At 42.1% G+C, this 18,881-nt stretch overlaps 1 protein-coding gene across 1 annotated transcript in view; it reads left to right on the top strand.

The window, feature by feature from the left end:
- SHMT2 (serine hydroxymethyltransferase 2) overlaps positions 1–18,665 on the top strand; it is a 76,106-nt gene extending 57,441 nt beyond the window's left edge. The window contains exons 11-12 of the mRNA XM_066584445.1: positions 11,837–11,944; positions 18,267–18,665. Coding sequence (XP_066440542.1) covers positions 11,837–11,944; positions 18,267–18,394 — 236 coding nt within the window. The 3' untranslated portion in view covers positions 18,395–18,665. The remainder of the gene's footprint in view (positions 1–11,836; positions 11,945–18,266) is intronic.
- Positions 18,666–18,881: the final 216 nt, after the last annotated feature.

The raw sequence follows: 18,881 nt of genomic DNA, 5'->3' as shown, positions 1-18,881 counted from the left end.
GATTTCAATTTTATGTTGTGGCCCCTGTGAGGCTACATTCACATGGCAATGCGCGTTTTTCATGGCGATGAGAGGAGTTCTGCATTCAATGCCTCACGTTGCTCCTCCTCTGATCTGAGGATCGCAAGTGTTTCCCATTAATTTAGAAACATTACATCACATCGCACTCGCATGCACATTGTACACCATTGTGATCGCCATGTGAAGTCTTTTAAGATCCCATTGAAACTAATGGGCGAGGCCTTCCGGGGGATTGCAAAAAGATGGAACTCGCTGTGATTTTTATCATCGCTTTGTGGAAAAAAATAAAAATAAAAATCACATGTATATAAGTCTATTCAAAGGAATGGAGTACATATTCGTGGGAGTTCATATTCACGCAAGACTCTCACCCGTGTGAATGTAGCCTAAGGTCTCATCTCCATGGGCGAATCTTATGTCACATGCAGATTTTTGCAGCGGGAGACGCGCAGAAACAATTTTCTGGAGATCGCGCATACGATGGTTTTTCCACGCGGATGCACTGCGGATCGTCCGCGCAGAAAAAAATCCGCAACCCCACCTACCTAATTGATTTTAATCTTCAAATCCGCAGTACATCTGCAATTGTATTCGCGGATGCACTGCGCATTATTCGCACCCCTTGACTTCTATTGAGCCCATCCGCACAGAATCCGCGCTGAAATGGAGCAGGCTGCGATTTGTTTTCTGCACCAAATGGTCCGCAAATCAAATCCGCATGCTTAAATTCAGTTGTGGATACCGATGCTTCCCTGTGGGATCTTCCGCGCGGGTGACTCATGTGGATCCTGCAGATCAAATCCGCCCGTGGACATTGGGCCTAAAAGAGAAGGTAAAATCCAATCGCAAAGTTGAAGAGTAGCATAAGAGAAGCAGAAATCTCTTTTCTGCCTCTCTCCCGTGGGACCACTGCCATGACTGAAGTAAGGAAAGTGTGCTCGAAGTGGCCTCCTTCTGCTACCATACATGCGTGCAGCTGGACCTGTGTTCATTCTATGGACTCTGAACGCGGATCCGTACCTGATTGTCCTAAAGACGACGGTGGATGACTTCTTGGATGATCTGCCCCTATTGTAGCAGGAGGACGCCACTTTAAGTACGTGTTCCTTACTTCAGTCACAGCATTGGTCCAACGGGACTTAACCCTTTGCAATCCAATTTTGGATTCAGGGTTTCCTAGGGGGCTTTCTCTTTCTGCCATTATACAATGGCGCCATCTGCTGGCTAGAGCCAGTACTGCAGTATGTGACATGCTGGAGAGGCCTCTGACAACAGAGCGGCCAGTAATATACAGTAAGAATACCCTGCCGGACGTCTTCTGACATCGGAGCTGTACAGCCTTCAATCACAATGTCTTTAAATGTCAGACAGTGGATTGGAAAGGGTTAAAGACGCGGTAGGCAGATTTTTTTCGTTCTTTCTTTGCTTCTCACATGCTACTCTTCAAGTTGGGTTTTACTCTCTCTCTTACAAGGGCCACAACACAAAATTCAAACCCATGTTTGGGGCCCATACCCCATACATTCAGGTAGCGCATCCATGCCTTCCTATCCACGTACTGTATTGTTATATCAATATAGGACACTAGTAGTGAGATCTAGCGCTGGATCTGTCTATTTCACTACATCCTGTATAGAAAACCACAGCACAGTCTCTTTGTAAGGAAGAATGAAATACATGTTGCTGTATTATGGGCCGGATATACCTTTCCTTTGGATGGATGGCGTTTACGTTCTGTGTTGTCTACCTGTTTTCTGTCAAGCATAATAACAAAATCAGGTAACAAGCAATGAAAATGCCATTTATTCTTCCTTACAAAGAAAGCATTCTGTAGTATTTTTTTCCAATATCTGTATGGGGATTGAGGAGTCCTTCTGTTGTGCAGTACTATTATAATATTAGCCGCTGATTTAGAGGGCTCCTTTCCAGCATCTTGACGGTTGATAGAATTTCTATCCTCTTTAGTTTGATAGAATGCTTGTGAAATGTTCATTACTTTTTCCAAAATGAAACTGGGTTTTTCTAGTATTACTTTTATGTGCAAACCTACTGTCCTGTTAATTGTCATTGCTGCGAAGACAGACAGACATTCATACATTCGTTTTATATATCTAGATAACAACCAATCACAGCGCAGCTTTTTTATGTTACCTCAGTGGTATAATATATAACAACCAATCGCAGCGCAGCTTGCATGTTACCTCAGCTTTATAATATATAACACCCAATCACAGCGCAGCTTTCATGTTACCTCAGCAGTAAGAGAAATAACAACCAATCACAGCGCAACTTTTATTCTGCCTCAGCAATATAAAAAATGGCAAACAATCACAGCGCAGCTTTCATTTTACCTCAGCGGTAGAATATATAGCAACCAATCACAGCACAGCTTTCATGTTGCCTCAGCAGTATAAGAAATAGCAACCAATCACAGCGCAGCTTTCTTGTTACCTCAGCATTCTCAATATCCAGCAATTGTCTTGCGAAACGTTCGGCGGATGCATCATTTTCTGGTTGAACACTCATCCCGTTGGTCGTAATGCCTTTTGTTTTTGTGCTTGAGATGGAAATCAAATGATCTTTGTCTGGGGGGGCATAACTGTCGACGACGCTCGCACGCGCGCCACCTATCGTAGGATAGATGTACTATGCCAGTAATCTTACCAGGAGTGTACTCAGCAACTTCCCAATGTTTCATGGTGATTGGATGAATGGTGTAGTAATGCATAAAAGACAGACAGACATTCATTTTTATATATATAGACATCAAGAAGTGAGAGAGTTAGATTCCATACGTAAAATTTGCAGCGCAACTTTTATTCTGCCTCAGCAATATAAAAAATAGCAACCAATCACAGCACAGCATTCATTTTACCTTAGCGGTATAATATATAGCAACCAATCACAGCACAACTTTTATTTTACCTCAGCATTCTCAATATCCTATTTATGACATAATCAATACTCGTGCCAAATTTTGCGCATAGGATTGAATAATTGAGTTGGGACCCATTAGCTTTTCCTATTTATGACATAATCAATGTTCGTGCCAAATTTCCCATTTCTATGACACCGGAAAGTGAGAAAATTACATTCCGCACGTAAAATTTGGACGCCAATTCTTTTGCGCTAGAATTGAATAATCGAGTTGGGACCCATTAGCTTTTCCGATTTATGAAATTATGAGGGTTAAAATTCTAAGTGCAACACCAATCGGGCCCACCCCACTTGCCCCGTTGCCGGCCGTAAGAAGAGACACCACACACAGGAGTCTGGTCTAGCTCCTCACACGGGAGAAAAAACTGCGCACTTTATTACAGATTACATGAGATCTTATACACTTTTGTCCCATCCCCACACGGGGTGATGGGCTCATAACCATATATGGGAAGTCCGGATTTCCGCCTTAGACAGTGAGGCGCCTCTGGCTTATACAGAAAATTACGTATTTAATTAACTCCAGTACAAAGAATTACCCACACAATTCTAAGAAGTCCGGCCTAACATCCATATATGGGAAGTCCGGATTTCTGGCCTAAGACAGTCAAAATTATGTACATTTGAACATCTTGATATCTTGTTTCTGCGCTTCTGGGAAATCGGCCAAGTACATGCGGCCTTGTGTCTGGTTCTTCTTCTCTGAATTTAAGATACATCTCTTGCAAAACCTTGGCATATCTGATGTAAGGCGAAGTATTAAAGTTTTTTTCATTTGGAATTGAATAAAACTTGCATACAGGTATAAAAGCATAAAAAACACATATGGCAATATATATATATACCCTCACAAACCCCCCTAAAAAACTTAATATGGAGATCAAGCATCAGACTTTGCACTCTTCCTCGGTCGTCTCTCCCTTGCGTCAGGGTTTCTCCACTGCCCGTAAGTCCCTACTCCTAAAAGGGAAGGGATCCCTACCTAACCTCAGAAGGAGGCCATGGATTCCCTGGGCTTATTTCCGGGCCTCCATACCCTCTATCTGTACAAGTTAACACCCCACAGGGTGTGCCCTCGCCGGAACCTAAGGTCTTCTGCACTTTCCCTAGGCAAATGGGAAATCCACTGACAGTCCATCTTATGAGACTGAGGCAGACACAGTACTAGTCCATCTCTCCATTCTTCTGGTAACGTATCTGGTTGGCATTATCGGAACTGGCTCTTCATCTTTTTCAAACAAGGGAAATTTTGGTCACATTAAAGGGATAATACACAAACAGGAAATTACATACCCCACCTCTTTCTGTTAAAATCATATCCAGGGCTACTCTATTTTGGAACGCCATGGATGCAGTGGGCCCTAACTGGTCAGCTAACCCTTGCAAAAGCATCTCTAGTGTAGTTTACAAACCTCTGCTGATTGTAATAGATATAATTCATCTAATCTACATTATTAACAGTGACAATAGCAAATAAGGACTCAAAACCTGCTTTAACCTGATCTCTAGAATTAAATTAATCTGGCACCCCCCTTGGCACTCCTAATTGCATCTAGGTATACATGTGGATTAAAGTTACCACCTGGAGTGTCAATGTCTCTCCTAGCACGATGCGGTGTTGGATTCTTACCCTCAGTGTAGGCTTATTGCACATTTCATTATATTAATTTGTTCTGAAACAGGGGGCTAGTGTACAGTAGTCAAAGGTGTGTGTTAGAGGAATTGTACCAAATTAAAGCATGTAAAGGATATACAGGATCATTAGTTTTTTCAGTGCGAAGTGTGGATCCAAGTGGGTTTTCCTTCGAGCTTGACTGCATTTGGGTGAACAACATCTGGTAAGGACATTCAAACCGGGTTTCTCTCTCAACTTTTTCACATAGACCCTGTCACCTGGTTTAAGATTGTGACACTCATCTGTCGGACCTGAGAGAAAAGCAGAGACTGCAGAATGCATTACTAACAATTCCTTGGAGAAACCTATGGCAAAATTAACAAGAAAATCGTTCCCCAAACTCAGCTACTGTGGCATGTATCCTCCAGAGAAAAAGAAAAACTAATGAAAGACACTCAATTCAAAATTTACCCATTTTCTCTATTGTCTTTTGTATCTACTTTCCCACTACTCCGTGGACGGTAGGGTGTATGAAAAGCCTGGAATATACCCAAAACAGACATAATGTGTTGCATTATTTCACCTGTGAAGTGTGTACCTTTGTTTGACTCAATCACTTCCGGTACCCCATATCTGAAGATTACCTCATTCATGAGCTTCTGTACGGTTACCTGCTTATTTACTTTGGTAACAGAGTAGGTCTCCAACCTGAAAAGAAATCAACAACAAGCACATATTCATGCTTCCCAACAAGTGGGAGCTGAGTGTAGCCAATTTGCAATCCCTGAAATGGGTAGAGTGGTCTAGGCAAGTGTGGTGTGGCAAATTTACTTCTGCCCTGTTGCTTTATGGCAAAGATCATGCAAAATTGGACAAATGATGCAGCAGCTACAGAAAACCAAGGAGCCACCCGTCCTTGTTCAAGCGTTGACATCATTGTTGCTTTGAGAGGTGCGTCTTTCCGTGCGTCAGCTGGGCCATCATTGGGCACAGGGACTATGGTAAGCAAGTTCTGTTGACTGTTCACCATACGCCGTCCCTTTTTAGTCCATTTGTCTTTTTAGTCAAAGTTCAAAGCTATAATCAAAGTCCAAAATTATTATCAAAGTCCAAGTTGTTTATCAAATTCTTCTTTTCTTCTTTCTTCCACGGCTTGAGGGCCGCTGCTTTTGCTGTGTGGTCTGTGATGGCGTTGCCTCTTGTTTCTCCGGTGTAGGAATTGGTGTGAGCTTTCCACTTTGTCAGGTAGAAATAGGGTCTCCGTGAGACTGCACCGCTGCAACATTCTTAATTGGCTGTCCCGCTGTGGTAAAAAACTGTCTGGCCTTCCATGTTGGGCCGTAATCATGAGCTATGCCAAATGCATACCGGGAGTCAGTGTAAATGTTTGCCGTCTTACCTGTGGCCACTCCACACGCCTCCGTGAGTGCTTTTAATTCCGCTTCTTGTACTGCGACATGCGGAGACATTCTGCTTTTTTAGGACATCTTGTTGTGTAACCACCGTATATCCAGTGTGGAGTCGTCAATCACCCTGGTACCATCTATAAAAAACAACTCAAAATATGCATTATTAACAAGGGCTTTCAGTAACTTTTTAAAACTTAAATTTTCTTGTTGCATCAATGCTGGACAATCAGGCTGGTATTCTATTTGAAAAAGATCAGAATCTTGTTGCAAAAAATTTAAAAATGACTTGCAAAAAATTTAAAAATGGCTGATTTGCAATACCTAAAATGGCTGACTTGCCATACCTAAAATGGCTGACTTGCAATACCTAGATCACCTATGCCTTCTCCTCCCCCCCCCCTTTAAACCAGGGTACGCAATTGGAACAATAGTAGCCGGGTTTAAGTTAGTACCACATTGTAAAAAGATTTGATGGATGCAGATAAGGCCTGTAAGATGTTAGCACCCATAACAGAAACATGAGTTACATCGGGGAAGAATAATCTACAAAACACCTACTAATATTTGAAATGTGATATCCCTTTAAGTGAATTCATTATTAGTATGTTCCTGCCTGCAATATCTTTATCAAATTTCAGACAGGAGAAAAAAAAAACAAAACAAAAAAACTAGCTGCTCAAAATTCTCCCCCCTCCCTTGTGCAAGAAGGATGAAACATTACTACGTACTATTACATCATCTAGCTCCACCCCTTCGATATTGGCACATTGCGTCCGTCTTCTCAACTTAATTTCAGCTTAACCGTCTACACGTCCACATCTCAACCAAGCAAAGTCCCATGCATGGGGTAGGACTTTTACCCCCAGTCAATTTCCACATCACACATTCCACCACAGCCCGAACACGGGTCACTAACTCACATCCATCCATGCGCTCAAGTCTGCTCCGTCGCCCCCCTTTAAAGGTGTACCAGTCCATACAGATGCATGGACAAAAAAAGTTTGACAAACATACATACATCAGCTGAAAAACACCGAGGTGAGTACTATCATTTTATAAAGTACATAATTCTATTGAGATGAGATTGTGAATGAGCGCTATCTTTGACAAATTATGTGAAAAAGTTTGCTGAGTGACTGAAATATTCCATATTTCTTATCTACTGAAGCTATTATATGCTGTATTAAACACTGAAGTATTTAGTTTCTGTGACCCTGAATTTGGAGTGAGTTCTGAAAGCCCCCACCTTTTTTAAAACATCTCTTATCTCTCCGCGACTATGAAACACAAACTGATTTGTTTTAGCTTAAACTATTGAAAAAACATTTGAAATCATAATTAACACATATGCTGGGACCTTACAACATTCATTTTCAACCCCTGTATAAGTAAGAATATACATTAGAAATTACTATATTTTCCTGCCTACTAAGACAGTATAACTAATTAAATTCATTTCAATTCATTGCAAGCAAGCCAAGATATTAACCAAGGATGTTATTGTATTTTCTCTCTCGCTGTTATCTTCCTGACCTTGGAAGGCTACACAGACTTTGCAGCTACTTGTCAACAACCTCTTCTCCCCTAAGAGCAAGCTGTTAACTATTTGCACATACAGTATATATATATACACACATATATCCACCTAGTATGGATTATACATATTATCTATTATCTATCTTGTATTATACACATTTCCATCTCTCTTTACCAACAAATCACGTGCATTGTAACTTACTTATCGACTTTCTTGCTCCTTCAGCACTTTTCTCCCCTACCTAACTGCCAATATAACCTTCAATAGACACTCTCCTGACGCCCTCTTGATCACTTACTGTACTTTTCAACATTTCACTTACGGACACTTTCTTAAACAAATAATGTGTATATTCGTAACTTACTCTGACTGTCTCTCTCTTTCTCCTTCTAGCAAACCTTGGTCTTCCAAGGCACCTCTGGGTCCTAAAGACCTCCATCCAGACACCATTTTGTAATCTACCATGCGGGTCGGTGTCACACATTTTCATTAGATTTTTCTTACATTCTACAGATTCATCCACACGGCGGCAGCCCTTGAGGGGCTCTATCTTCTTTAATAAGATCTTACGCATATTAGAACATCAACAATAATAAAAATAACAACACGCTCCAAAGAATGCATCCCTCTTAATTTTCAAATTGTCAGCCCCTTATATACCGGCAGACAACCGAGGGTCCCTTCTCCTTATGGAACCAGCCCCATAAAATGCATCTCTCTGAAATCAAATCGCTAGCCCCATATATAAGGCAAAACAACCGAGAGTCCCTATTTCTATGTTCTATGAGACTTCTCACAAAATGCATCCCTCTCAGCATGCGTCTCTCTTAATTTTCAAATTGTTAGCCCCTTAAATACTGGACAAACAACCGAGGGTCCCTTTTCTTGTGAGACTAAATACAACAAACAACCTTCACTATCGTTAAAACACCATGGACTTCAAAGTACAAATAAACTACAGACTAATTTCTGGGTGAGCCATTGGTGCGCATATCACGGTCAGTGGTCCATGACGGCAAACCCGGAGCCCACACGAGTTACCGTGTAGAACTCTTAACCCAACCCGTCCGGTCACAAACCACAGATAGTCAGTCCTGCTGCAAGACTCTCAGCGTAAAACACAACATAAATATATGTTTGTCTTACCTGGAGTTCTAAGTGAGATGATCAGGCTCGGTTTGCAGTAGGACGGTTTCTCAGTAGCGTGGATCCGGGTGAATTGCGCTGTAAGCTCCGATTTTACCGCCGCACGTTCGGGCGCCATTTATGAGGGTTATAATTCTAAGTGCAACACCAATCGGGCCCACCCCACTTGCCCCGTTGCCGGCCGTAAGAAGAGACACCACACACAGGAGTCTGGTCTAGCTCCTCACACGGGAGAAAAAACTGCGCACTTTATTACAGATTACATGAGATCTTATACACTTTTGTCCCATCCCCACACGGGGTGATGGGCTCATAACCATATATGGGAAGTCCGGATTTCCGCCTTAGACAGTGAGGCGCCTCTGGCTTATACAGAAAATTACGTATTTAATTAACTCCAGTACAAAGAATTACCCACACAATTCTAAGAAGTCCGGCCTAACATCCATATATGGGAAGTCCGGATTTCTGGCCTAAGACAGTCAAAATTATGTACATTTGAACATCTTGATATCTTGTTTCTGCGCTTCTGGGAAATCGGCCAAGTACATGCGGCCTTGTGTCTGGTTCTTCTTCTCTGAATTTAAGATACATCTCTTGCAAAACCTTGGCATATCTGATGTAAGGCGAAGTATTAAAGTTTTTTTCATTTGGAATTGAATAAAACTTGCATACAGGTATAAAAGCATAAAAAACACATATGGCAATATATATATATACCCTCACAAAATAATCAATGCTCGTGCCAAATTTCATGTTTCTACGACATCGGGAATTGAGAGAATTAGTGGCAATGATGGAAATCGAACAATCTACGTGGGGGGTCGTAACCGTCGACGACGCTCGCGCACGCGCCATTTATCGTAGGATAGTTGTACTATGCCTATAATCTTCCCAGGAGTGCACTCAACAACTTCCCAAAGTTTCATGGCGATCGGCTGAATGGTGTAGTAGCGCATAAAGGACAAACAGACAGACACACACAGACATACATTCAATTTTATATATATAGATAGACTGACACCTAGAAGACACAAGTATGGCATTGCACAGGAGGTCTCCAGAATATCCATGTGTGGTCTCACTAAAGAAAGACATTGATTAAATAGAACAAGTTACTAGACTGGGTACAACAATGGAAAGCTCTTAAGAACAAAATCAGGAAAGACTTAACTGGAGCCTAGAGGAAAGAACTGACTGGGGGACATGATGGAAGCCTTTATATATGTTACAGGAGGAGAGATGGGAGAGGGGGACATGATGGAAACCTTTATATATGTTACAGGAGGAGAGATGGGAGACGGGGACATGATCGAAACCTTTATATATGTTACAGGAGGAGAGAAGGGAAAGGGGGACATGATGGAAACCTTCATATATATTATAGGATGGGAGAGGGAGGACATGATGGAAACCTTCATATATATTATAGGATGGGAGAGGGGGACATGATGGAAACCTTTACATATGTTACAGGAGGAGAGAAGGGAGAGGGGGGACATGATGGAAACCTTCATATATGTCATAGGGAGAGAGAAGGGAAAGGGAGGGCATCATGGAAAACTTATATATATATATATATACAGGAAGAGAGGAGGGACATGATGGAAACCTTTATATATGTTACAGAAGGAGAGTAGGGAGAGAGGGACATGATGGAAACCTTTATATATGTTACAGAAGGAGAGTAGGGAGAGAGGGACATGATGGAAACCTTTATATATGTTACAGGAAGAGAGAAGGGAGAGGAAGACATGATGGAAACCTTTACATATGTTACAGGAGGAGAGAACTGACTGGGGGACATGATGGAAACCTTTATATATGTTACAGGAAGAGAGAAGGGAGAGGAAGACATGATGGAAACCTTTACATATGTTACAGGAGGAGAGAACTGACTGGGGGACATGATGGAAACCTTTATATATGTTATAGGAAGAGATAAGGGAGAGGGAGGGCATCATGGAAACCTTTATTTAGATATACATACATACATACATACATATCTATTACAGGAAAAGAGCAGGGAGAGGAGGGACATGATGGAAACCTTTATATATGTTACAGAAAGAGTAGGGAGAGAGGGACATGATGGAAACCTTTATATATGTTACAGAAGGAGAGTAGGGAGAGAGGGACATGATGGAAACCTTTATATATGTTACAGGAAGAGAGAAGGGAGAGGAAGACATGATGAAAACCTTTACATATGTTACAGGAGGAGAGAACTGACTGGGGGACATGATGGAAACCTTTATATATGTTATAGGAAGAGATAAGGGAGAGGGAGGGCATCATGGAAACCTTTATTTAGATATACATACATACATACATACATACATACATACATACATACATACATACATACATATATATCTATTACAGGAAAAGAGCAGGGAGAGGAGGGACATGATGGAAACCTTTTATATATGTTACAGAAAGAGTAGGGAGAGAGGGACATGATGGAAACCTTTATATATGTTACAGGAGGAGAGAAGGGAGAGGGGAACGTGATGGAAACCTTTATTCATGTTACAGGAGGAGAGAAGGGAGAGGGGAACGTGATGGAAACCCTTATACATGTTACAGGAGGAGAGAAGGGAGAGGGGAACCTGATGGAAACCCTTATACATGTTACAGGAGGAGAGAAGGGAGAGGGGAACGTGATGGAAACCTTTATACATGTTACAGGAGGTTTTCGTGTGGTGCGATGCAACTTTTGCAGTAGGAAGACCTACCGTTTCCTCTAAAATAAGCAAGGCAGCTCAGCCAATCACTGGAGCAATCCATGAACCAATCACAGCCATTCAATGCGATGAGAATTAATAGAAGGACAGACTGGATGGACCATGTGGGCTTTTTCTGCCATCAATTTTTTTTGTCTGTCAAATAAGTCTAGGTTGTATACATATGTGTTGAATTAGGCCTTTTTTGGAAGCAGTCGAGAATCAATAGTTGTAATGTTCAGTAGTAGTATGCAGTGTTCCAGTGCTATGCTACATAATGACTGCTGCAGCAGCATATCTCCCCAGTCCCAACCGCACCCCCAAGTTTTGAAGACCATGCTTAGTTCTGATTATTTTAGATTTGAAGCATTTTTCTTAAAACAATTTTGCATAATACACATTTATTCCTGTTGAGAACCCTTATCTTATCTATCATTTTTTTAAGGTGCCCCTGCTCTTACCTCCCGTAACTTCAGAGAGGCAGACTTTGAAAAAGTGGTTGATTTTATTGATGAAGGTATTCAGATTGGACTTGATGTGAAGAGCAAGACAGGTGAGTGATGGGTATGAATGGCACATTAAGCAGCTGTCAGTCTGCCTTGAATAACATTGGTATAAGACTTGGCATATCACTGAACTGTAAGGTCAATAGCAACCACCGGGCTGTCGGTGGGCACTGAATCAGCATCATGATGAAGACTTGTAGGAATCGTGGGATGTATATATGAAAGGTGCAAAAATCGAACATTGCATTTTTTTTCCTGCCATTTAATTCTCAAACAGATTGAAAGTAGATGAAGGATTTGAGGACTGTAAAGGCACCCGTACACACTGCCGAATAACAAGAATTGCTTGGCTACACTAGAATTGCCATGTGAAACAATGGTAAATCCAGGGACAGCCCAATGAGCGGTAATCCACATGCTGTTATCATACATCAGCTGCTGTTTGCAGCACATGCAGATATTACAAAAGTTTAATTGAGAGAAAATATGACAACCATGGAAACATTTTGGTGTAAAAAAAAAAAACAATCTATTTACATTAGACAGTAGGCAAGGCCTAATAGGCTTCCATACATGGCTGACCCGAAAGCCATTGCTAGGCCAGGCTCACATGACTGGGTCGAATTCCACAGCGGATACTGGCTGTGAGCCCGGCCAGTGACCCTGTGTACGGCACTTGCCTGTATTGCGGATGACTGCCGAGGCTCGCAGGCATTCATGCATAGTGTAGGTTTTTTTGCTTGTATTTCCTGAGCCGTCGCCATAATGTGGGTACCCGCAGCCCATATGCAATATTAATTGCTTATGAGTTGCAGGTCGGATGCGTCTGTTGACATCAATGGAGGCAGTCTGTGCGGAATCTGTGGGAAAATAGAGCATACTGCGATTTTTCTTCCATTTGCGGAATACACAATTTGTATCTAAGTGCAAAGCAAAATACATACCCGCGGTTTAACATGGATCATCCGTGAACTCCGATTGCGGGATCTACATTTCAAATTCGGTCGGCTGGGACCGGCCGCAGGCTTCTGCCTACCATATCAACCCATTGGGATCCCAACATCATGTTGTGGAGAACAGATGGGCTCACAAAAATTTTGCACCCATGCTCTGTTAAACTATTTACTTGCTTACAGTAAAGGCCCATTTACACGGGACGACTGTCGGCTAAAGGATCTGCACGGGTGATGTCACCGCTAGTTGTTGGCCCTCATTCAGAACGTATAGACAAGCGGATCACTGCTAAGTACCGCGCGATTCTCGCTCAGCGCTTAACATTCTATGTGAGAAACTGAGAGGGGAGCGTTTAGACATGATGAGAAGTTAGCAAACCAGCAACAGTTGTTTTTTTTTTTTTTAAATATACTGGTTGAAAGTGGGCAACAAACGAGCAGTAAACGAATAGCGCACGATGGCTTTGCATTTAGGCGTAACAATTATTACGCATTTTTGTTTGGTTGAACACCTTTTGCGCGATAATCGTCCTGTGTAAATTGCCCGTGAATCGCACTCTGAGGGGTTAAAGCTTTATTGCAGCAGGGTGTCAGCTGTATGGTACTGGCGTAGGGCAGGATGGAGGTATATTTGTATAGATAGAGCCTACAATATATTGAACTCTGAGAACTATTCCTTATACATGGCAGTAAGAGGAACCTGTCCTCAACTATAAGCACCGTAAACCAAGTTATGGTGCTTTATAGTTTAGGTGACAGGGAGCTAGAGAGCTTTGTCCCATTCTCACATTCTCACCCGGTCTCCCGCTTTTGCAGTTGATGACCGGTTCCTTTTAAATTGACATGATTTGGAGCTGCAGCTTGGATTACAGCTCTGAAGGCCTTTCTCAATTCTGTTGACTTGGGAGCTAAAATCTATAAGCACCTGATTCTGTCTGCAGAGCTTGTGCTGGGGTTTCCAATCTGAGAAGTTTTTAGCCTTTACACCAAACACTGTGTACATTCATGTAGGAAGAGTACAACTGCCCCACCACATTTTAATATCTCTGCTAGGCTGTGAGAGATGTCTGACTCAAAACTAGCTGTTTCCAGTAGAAACTAATGTGATTTTCAGTGTAGCTGTAGATTTCAGTGCAACGTATTCGCAATGTTACTTATTGTTTTACTTACCTTCCACCTGTTGGAAGGTAGCGTTTCTGCTAGTGTGTGTCAGACCATTTAACGTATACACTTTTCCTTCTGGAGATGGCTCTGGCTTTGACTTAGATTCCCAGTTATTGTAATAAGGCATGTTAAATGGTCTGACATTGACTTGCAGGAATGCTACTTTCCAGTAGGTGGAGCTCAAGAAGGTATGGTTTCATCTCAACATTTGCATAAATTTCCCAGAGAAGCATGCATTGCCATAAAAGTCTACTCCATCCTTCTAGGTGCGCTCCCTAAGGAGGAACTATACCCTTCATGAGACATGCCAATTTTTTTCGTTATTTAACACAGGTTGGTTCTGTATATGAACAGTAGATGTTCAAAGTTAGGCCGCCTGCAGACGGCCGGGTTGGATCCCGCTGCAAGAATTCTTGCAGCAGGATGCGGACCCGTGCCTCTGCAGAGGCCTGTGGCTCACCCGTTCTTGGCATCGTCCGTCCCCTGCTATGCGCCAGCTGCCGGCCAGCCGGCACATGCGCAGAACGGAGCCGGGCCTGGACCCTCACTACTGACATTTCTGTGTGGGCCCCTACGAGACCCGTACAGGAATAGAACATGCCGCGATTTGTTTTCCGTGTGTGTGTTTTCACACGGACAAATCGGCTGTGTGCTTAGGATTGTGTTTTGCAATGCAATCCTATGCAGGCGGGCACGGGCAGAAATTCTGCGGGAAATCCCGCTGCAGAATTTCCGCCCGTGTGCAGGAGGCCTTAGACATACAGATTAACAGACTAACCATAACAACCTTCTGTGTTTGGCAGCTGCTGTTTCTAGACCAAGCCAGTTTCATATGAACGAAATACAGCTAAAGTTTGGGCCAAATATGGCTTTACATTACATCCATATTACGGGTCATACTGCGTACAGTCCTACACGTCTCTAATACGGATGCACGGTCTTCTAGGGAGAAAATAAACTTGAATGAGACAGCGGCTTTGAAACTCATGACATGCTGAAGCTCAATGATCATAGCTGCAGCGGAGATGCTTTGAAGCACAAAAATGTAGAAAGGAGGAAAGTCCAGCATACAAAAATCCATATAAGCACTTTATTGGCAAAAAGTTCAATAAAGTCTAAGTTGCCGCTTTAGCATTTCAGGAGAGAAAGTCCTTAATGCTTGGACATTGGTTACTCTATACTGTATTACAATGGACTTAAACCTGCTTATTATAGGAATCATGTTGAACCAGTGATGCACTGAGCACTTTACTAGATGTGTAACTAGAATTAAAGATGCCCAGATAATCCTTGGTATGTCTCCATCCATTGCACACAAATTTCTGATTGTAACCACCGCTGACCCAATGGACTCCAGTGGATGATCTGCATATAAAATCAGTAGGTGTATGTTGAAGGGGAATTGGAAGACACATGGGTACTACAAATTTATTTTATAAAACATCCTGTTAGCAATGGATGTGTTTTGTGGAGAACGTCCTGGTTATCATTTTTTCTTATTATGGATGCAACTTTGTTAGAGAGTGCTATGTATGTATATCATCCATGCAGAACAGATTGGGGACAGCACACACATTGTAAGGTCTTACCGGCACTGGATTGGAGCTCAGGTGTAGTAACGGAGCCGAACTGGAGAGTAGTCGGGAGGAAGCCGGGTCTTTAGCAGGTGGTCACGGTTGCAGAGCAGGGGATGAGACAGGAAGTGTAGTCAAGCGGAAGCTAGGTCGTTAGCACGTGCTCATGGTTGTAGTAGCAGAGGAGCAGGCAGCAGTTGCGTTTGATTACAAGCTGGGAGCTTAATACTCACACACTAAAGGAGTGGCACGGGTAGGCTTAAATAGGAAGTGCAATCAGGAACCGGTCCAAGTCCTGAATTGCCTAGCAGAGAGAGCTGTCAACTGGAATGCAAGAGGCTGGAAAAAAAAAAGGATGCACCCCACATATGACAGTGCTGCATCAATACAGAGCTCAAAGTTAGTCTCTGACATTGAAAAGGAGTGCTCGTATGTACTTAAAGCATGTCTGACAAAGTAGAGGAGTTGGTGATTAAAATACCCTCAGCAAATATGTTATGGTGTGATATCAATGCAATAATTGCACTGGGAAACTTTTTTTGGTGACTGAGATGTTACAACTTTTTGGGGGTCATTGATTCTGAAAATATTAATTTTCCTCCATCCGGTCTGCTTATCAATATATGACATATGTCCAAATAAATGTATACATGTACACATATTGTATTATACATGTAATGACTGCAAATCAAAAGCTGAAGGTACAAAGATAAATCCCAAGAAGCCTAGAACGCGAATAAAACAAACGTTTCTTCATTGAGATGTCGATGAAACTACACTCTGATTTCCTGCGATGAGATGTTCTGGACATTTGCGCTGGATGTTTCACCAGTAGTCTGTCGTCCTATGTGTATGCCATCATTCGCAGTCCTGTTCTTCCATGGTTCTTATTTCCTGGTGAAATCGTTCACCCTGTTCATCACTTACATCACCAAGGCAATCTGGACATCCATCCAAAATGACTGCAGGCCCTGTAATATAATGTTCATGTTACAACCAAGTGTTAAGAACTAGAAGTGAGCATATTCTCCACAAGTTCACCGGAGTTAGCTCGCCCATGGACAGCCAGCCTTAGGCTGTAATCATTACGAAATACATGGCGATAAATCACCCACGGACCTCGCATGACACGCTTTCCATAGGCTAACTATGGAAAGCACAGCCAAACGTCCACGGGCGAAGAATCATAGCGATTCTCCGCTAGCAATATTCAAATTGTGGCAATGCCGCGATTCTCCGCAGTGAGCTCATCTATTAGATAGGCTCATCGCGGAGACCGGTCAGTGCTCCCCCGTAGCAGAATATTGCTAGCGATATTCCGTCCTGGCCGTGGACGGGTAGCCTTATAGTTCCCAAGGAAATGGTTTACAACCATACAAACCTACGACCGCGCACACGGCTCAAAGCTGTCCACTGAATCTGGTCTTTCATGAGTTCCCAGATTTGTGGTCCATCAAATTTACCTACTTTTAGCTTCTCCATGCTCATCGCAGGAAATTTTCTACGTTTGTAGCCGAAACAAGTACCATTTATCTTCAATGTCTTTACAAATTGTTTCATCAAACCAAGTGTGATGTGCAGCGGTGGCGATATCTATCATATGTACTAATTGTAAGCGCATGCTGGCGGGAAAATAAAGGAAATATAACTAACGAAAATATGACATCAGGAATATCTAAAAAAAATAGAGCTCCTAGAATGAAATGGATGGTATTTTCGGAATCAGTGGCATAAAAAGACCCAGAATAAGGTCGAAAAATTATTTTTTGTTCCCCAGTGTTATATATGCACATTAAGACTAGAAATGTAGCTGCAAAAGGTAATAAAATACTATTATTGTATAAAGGGGTATTCCGGGAATTGACTATTAATGACTTGTCATCAGAATAGGTCATCAACAGTTGATCGACAGGGAAACGCTGCTCTGGGTCCCTATCAATCCGCTGATCCTCCGGTCCGCTGTTAGTGGAGCGGGGCCCGATGTCTCGTTTTTAATTGGAGTGAAGCTGTCTACTACACTTCCAGCCTTGACCATCAATGCGGACGCTCGGCTCCGCTGCATTGACAGCAGGCTGATCTATGATTGATTGACCTATCCTGTTTAATAAGTCATGACTAGTACATACTCAGAATACTCCTTTAACACTAGGAACATTTAAGGGGGCGTTTTTGTGTCTCTCTATTGGTATATGCTCCATGTGGCTTGTGTTAGAATCTTACATTAGGAAAAACCACTTAATTGAAGGATTACTAGCAGTAAACCGGAACACTGTAGTTCCCCGGAAGTCACTTTCGAATCTTGTAGAATTCTGTTGGGTGAAACCAAGCTACTTGATGCACATTTCACATGAGGTTGGGTGATCAGTAGAATGGTTGATGTCTTTTTTAATCTTCTCTTCTGTTTTCTCTGATGGCTACCTAGTGCTTGAACTGGATAATTAACATCCTACCCTATATACTTCACAGGAGATAATCTGTTTGCATGCATTATAGCTATAATGTGATTACCTACAGTGAAACCTCTTGGACAACCACCCATAATTGTAGGGAAATACTGGTTTGGTAGTCTCAGAGAAATCTGGTCTTACATCTGGGGTGGTCTTAGAGTTGCTAAATAATGTACCTGGAATTCTATGAACATTTCCCATACTTCTATATTTTTTTTTGTATTTTTACAGCAAAACTGCAAGATTTCAAGAACTTCCTTCTAGAGGACCAAGCCACGGTGCAGCGCATTGCAGATCTTCGTCAGAGTGTAGAGAAATTTGCTCGTGCCTTCCCTATGCCAGGATTCGAGGACCGTTAAATCAGTTGTTTCTGTGAAGGCGGCTACTCCGTTTTGTCCTCTGTCATCTCTACCTTTTTAACTTTGGACCTACTTTTCCTGTTACTATGCATTTCTCATTCTCCAAAATTTTCTACTTTTCTGCTGCTTTTCTGCCAAAAACCCCTTTCCACTGATTCACTTTGTCCATACAGTCTGCCTCTCCAATGGCAAATTGTGTAGCCACAGCAGTGAATGTCTCAGTGGCATTGTAGACTTTAGTGTCTAGTGACAATAAAAGCAATAACATCAATTGTGTGGACTCCATTCCCATCGTGAGTTGATTTGCCAAGAAGTACCACCTCAATCATTTTTAAAGCTTTGCTACCTACAACATAAAGACCATTTATTTTTTTGCGACCTTTAATAAAGCTTTTTGCATTATTCTGGTATTTTATACGATCCATCATGAGGAACGCTTGTTAAATACTTTATTTATTCTGTCTTATAGACAATAATAGCGTACCTC

Source organism: Eleutherodactylus coqui, chromosome 1 (genome assembly GCF_035609145.1).
Source record: "Eleutherodactylus coqui strain aEleCoq1 chromosome 1, aEleCoq1.hap1, whole genome shotgun sequence".
Classification (NCBI taxonomy): Eukaryota; Metazoa; Chordata; class Amphibia; order Anura; family Eleutherodactylidae; genus Eleutherodactylus; species Eleutherodactylus coqui.
Note: the sequence above shows the minus strand (reverse complement) of the source record. Positions and strands in the feature narration are given on the sequence as shown.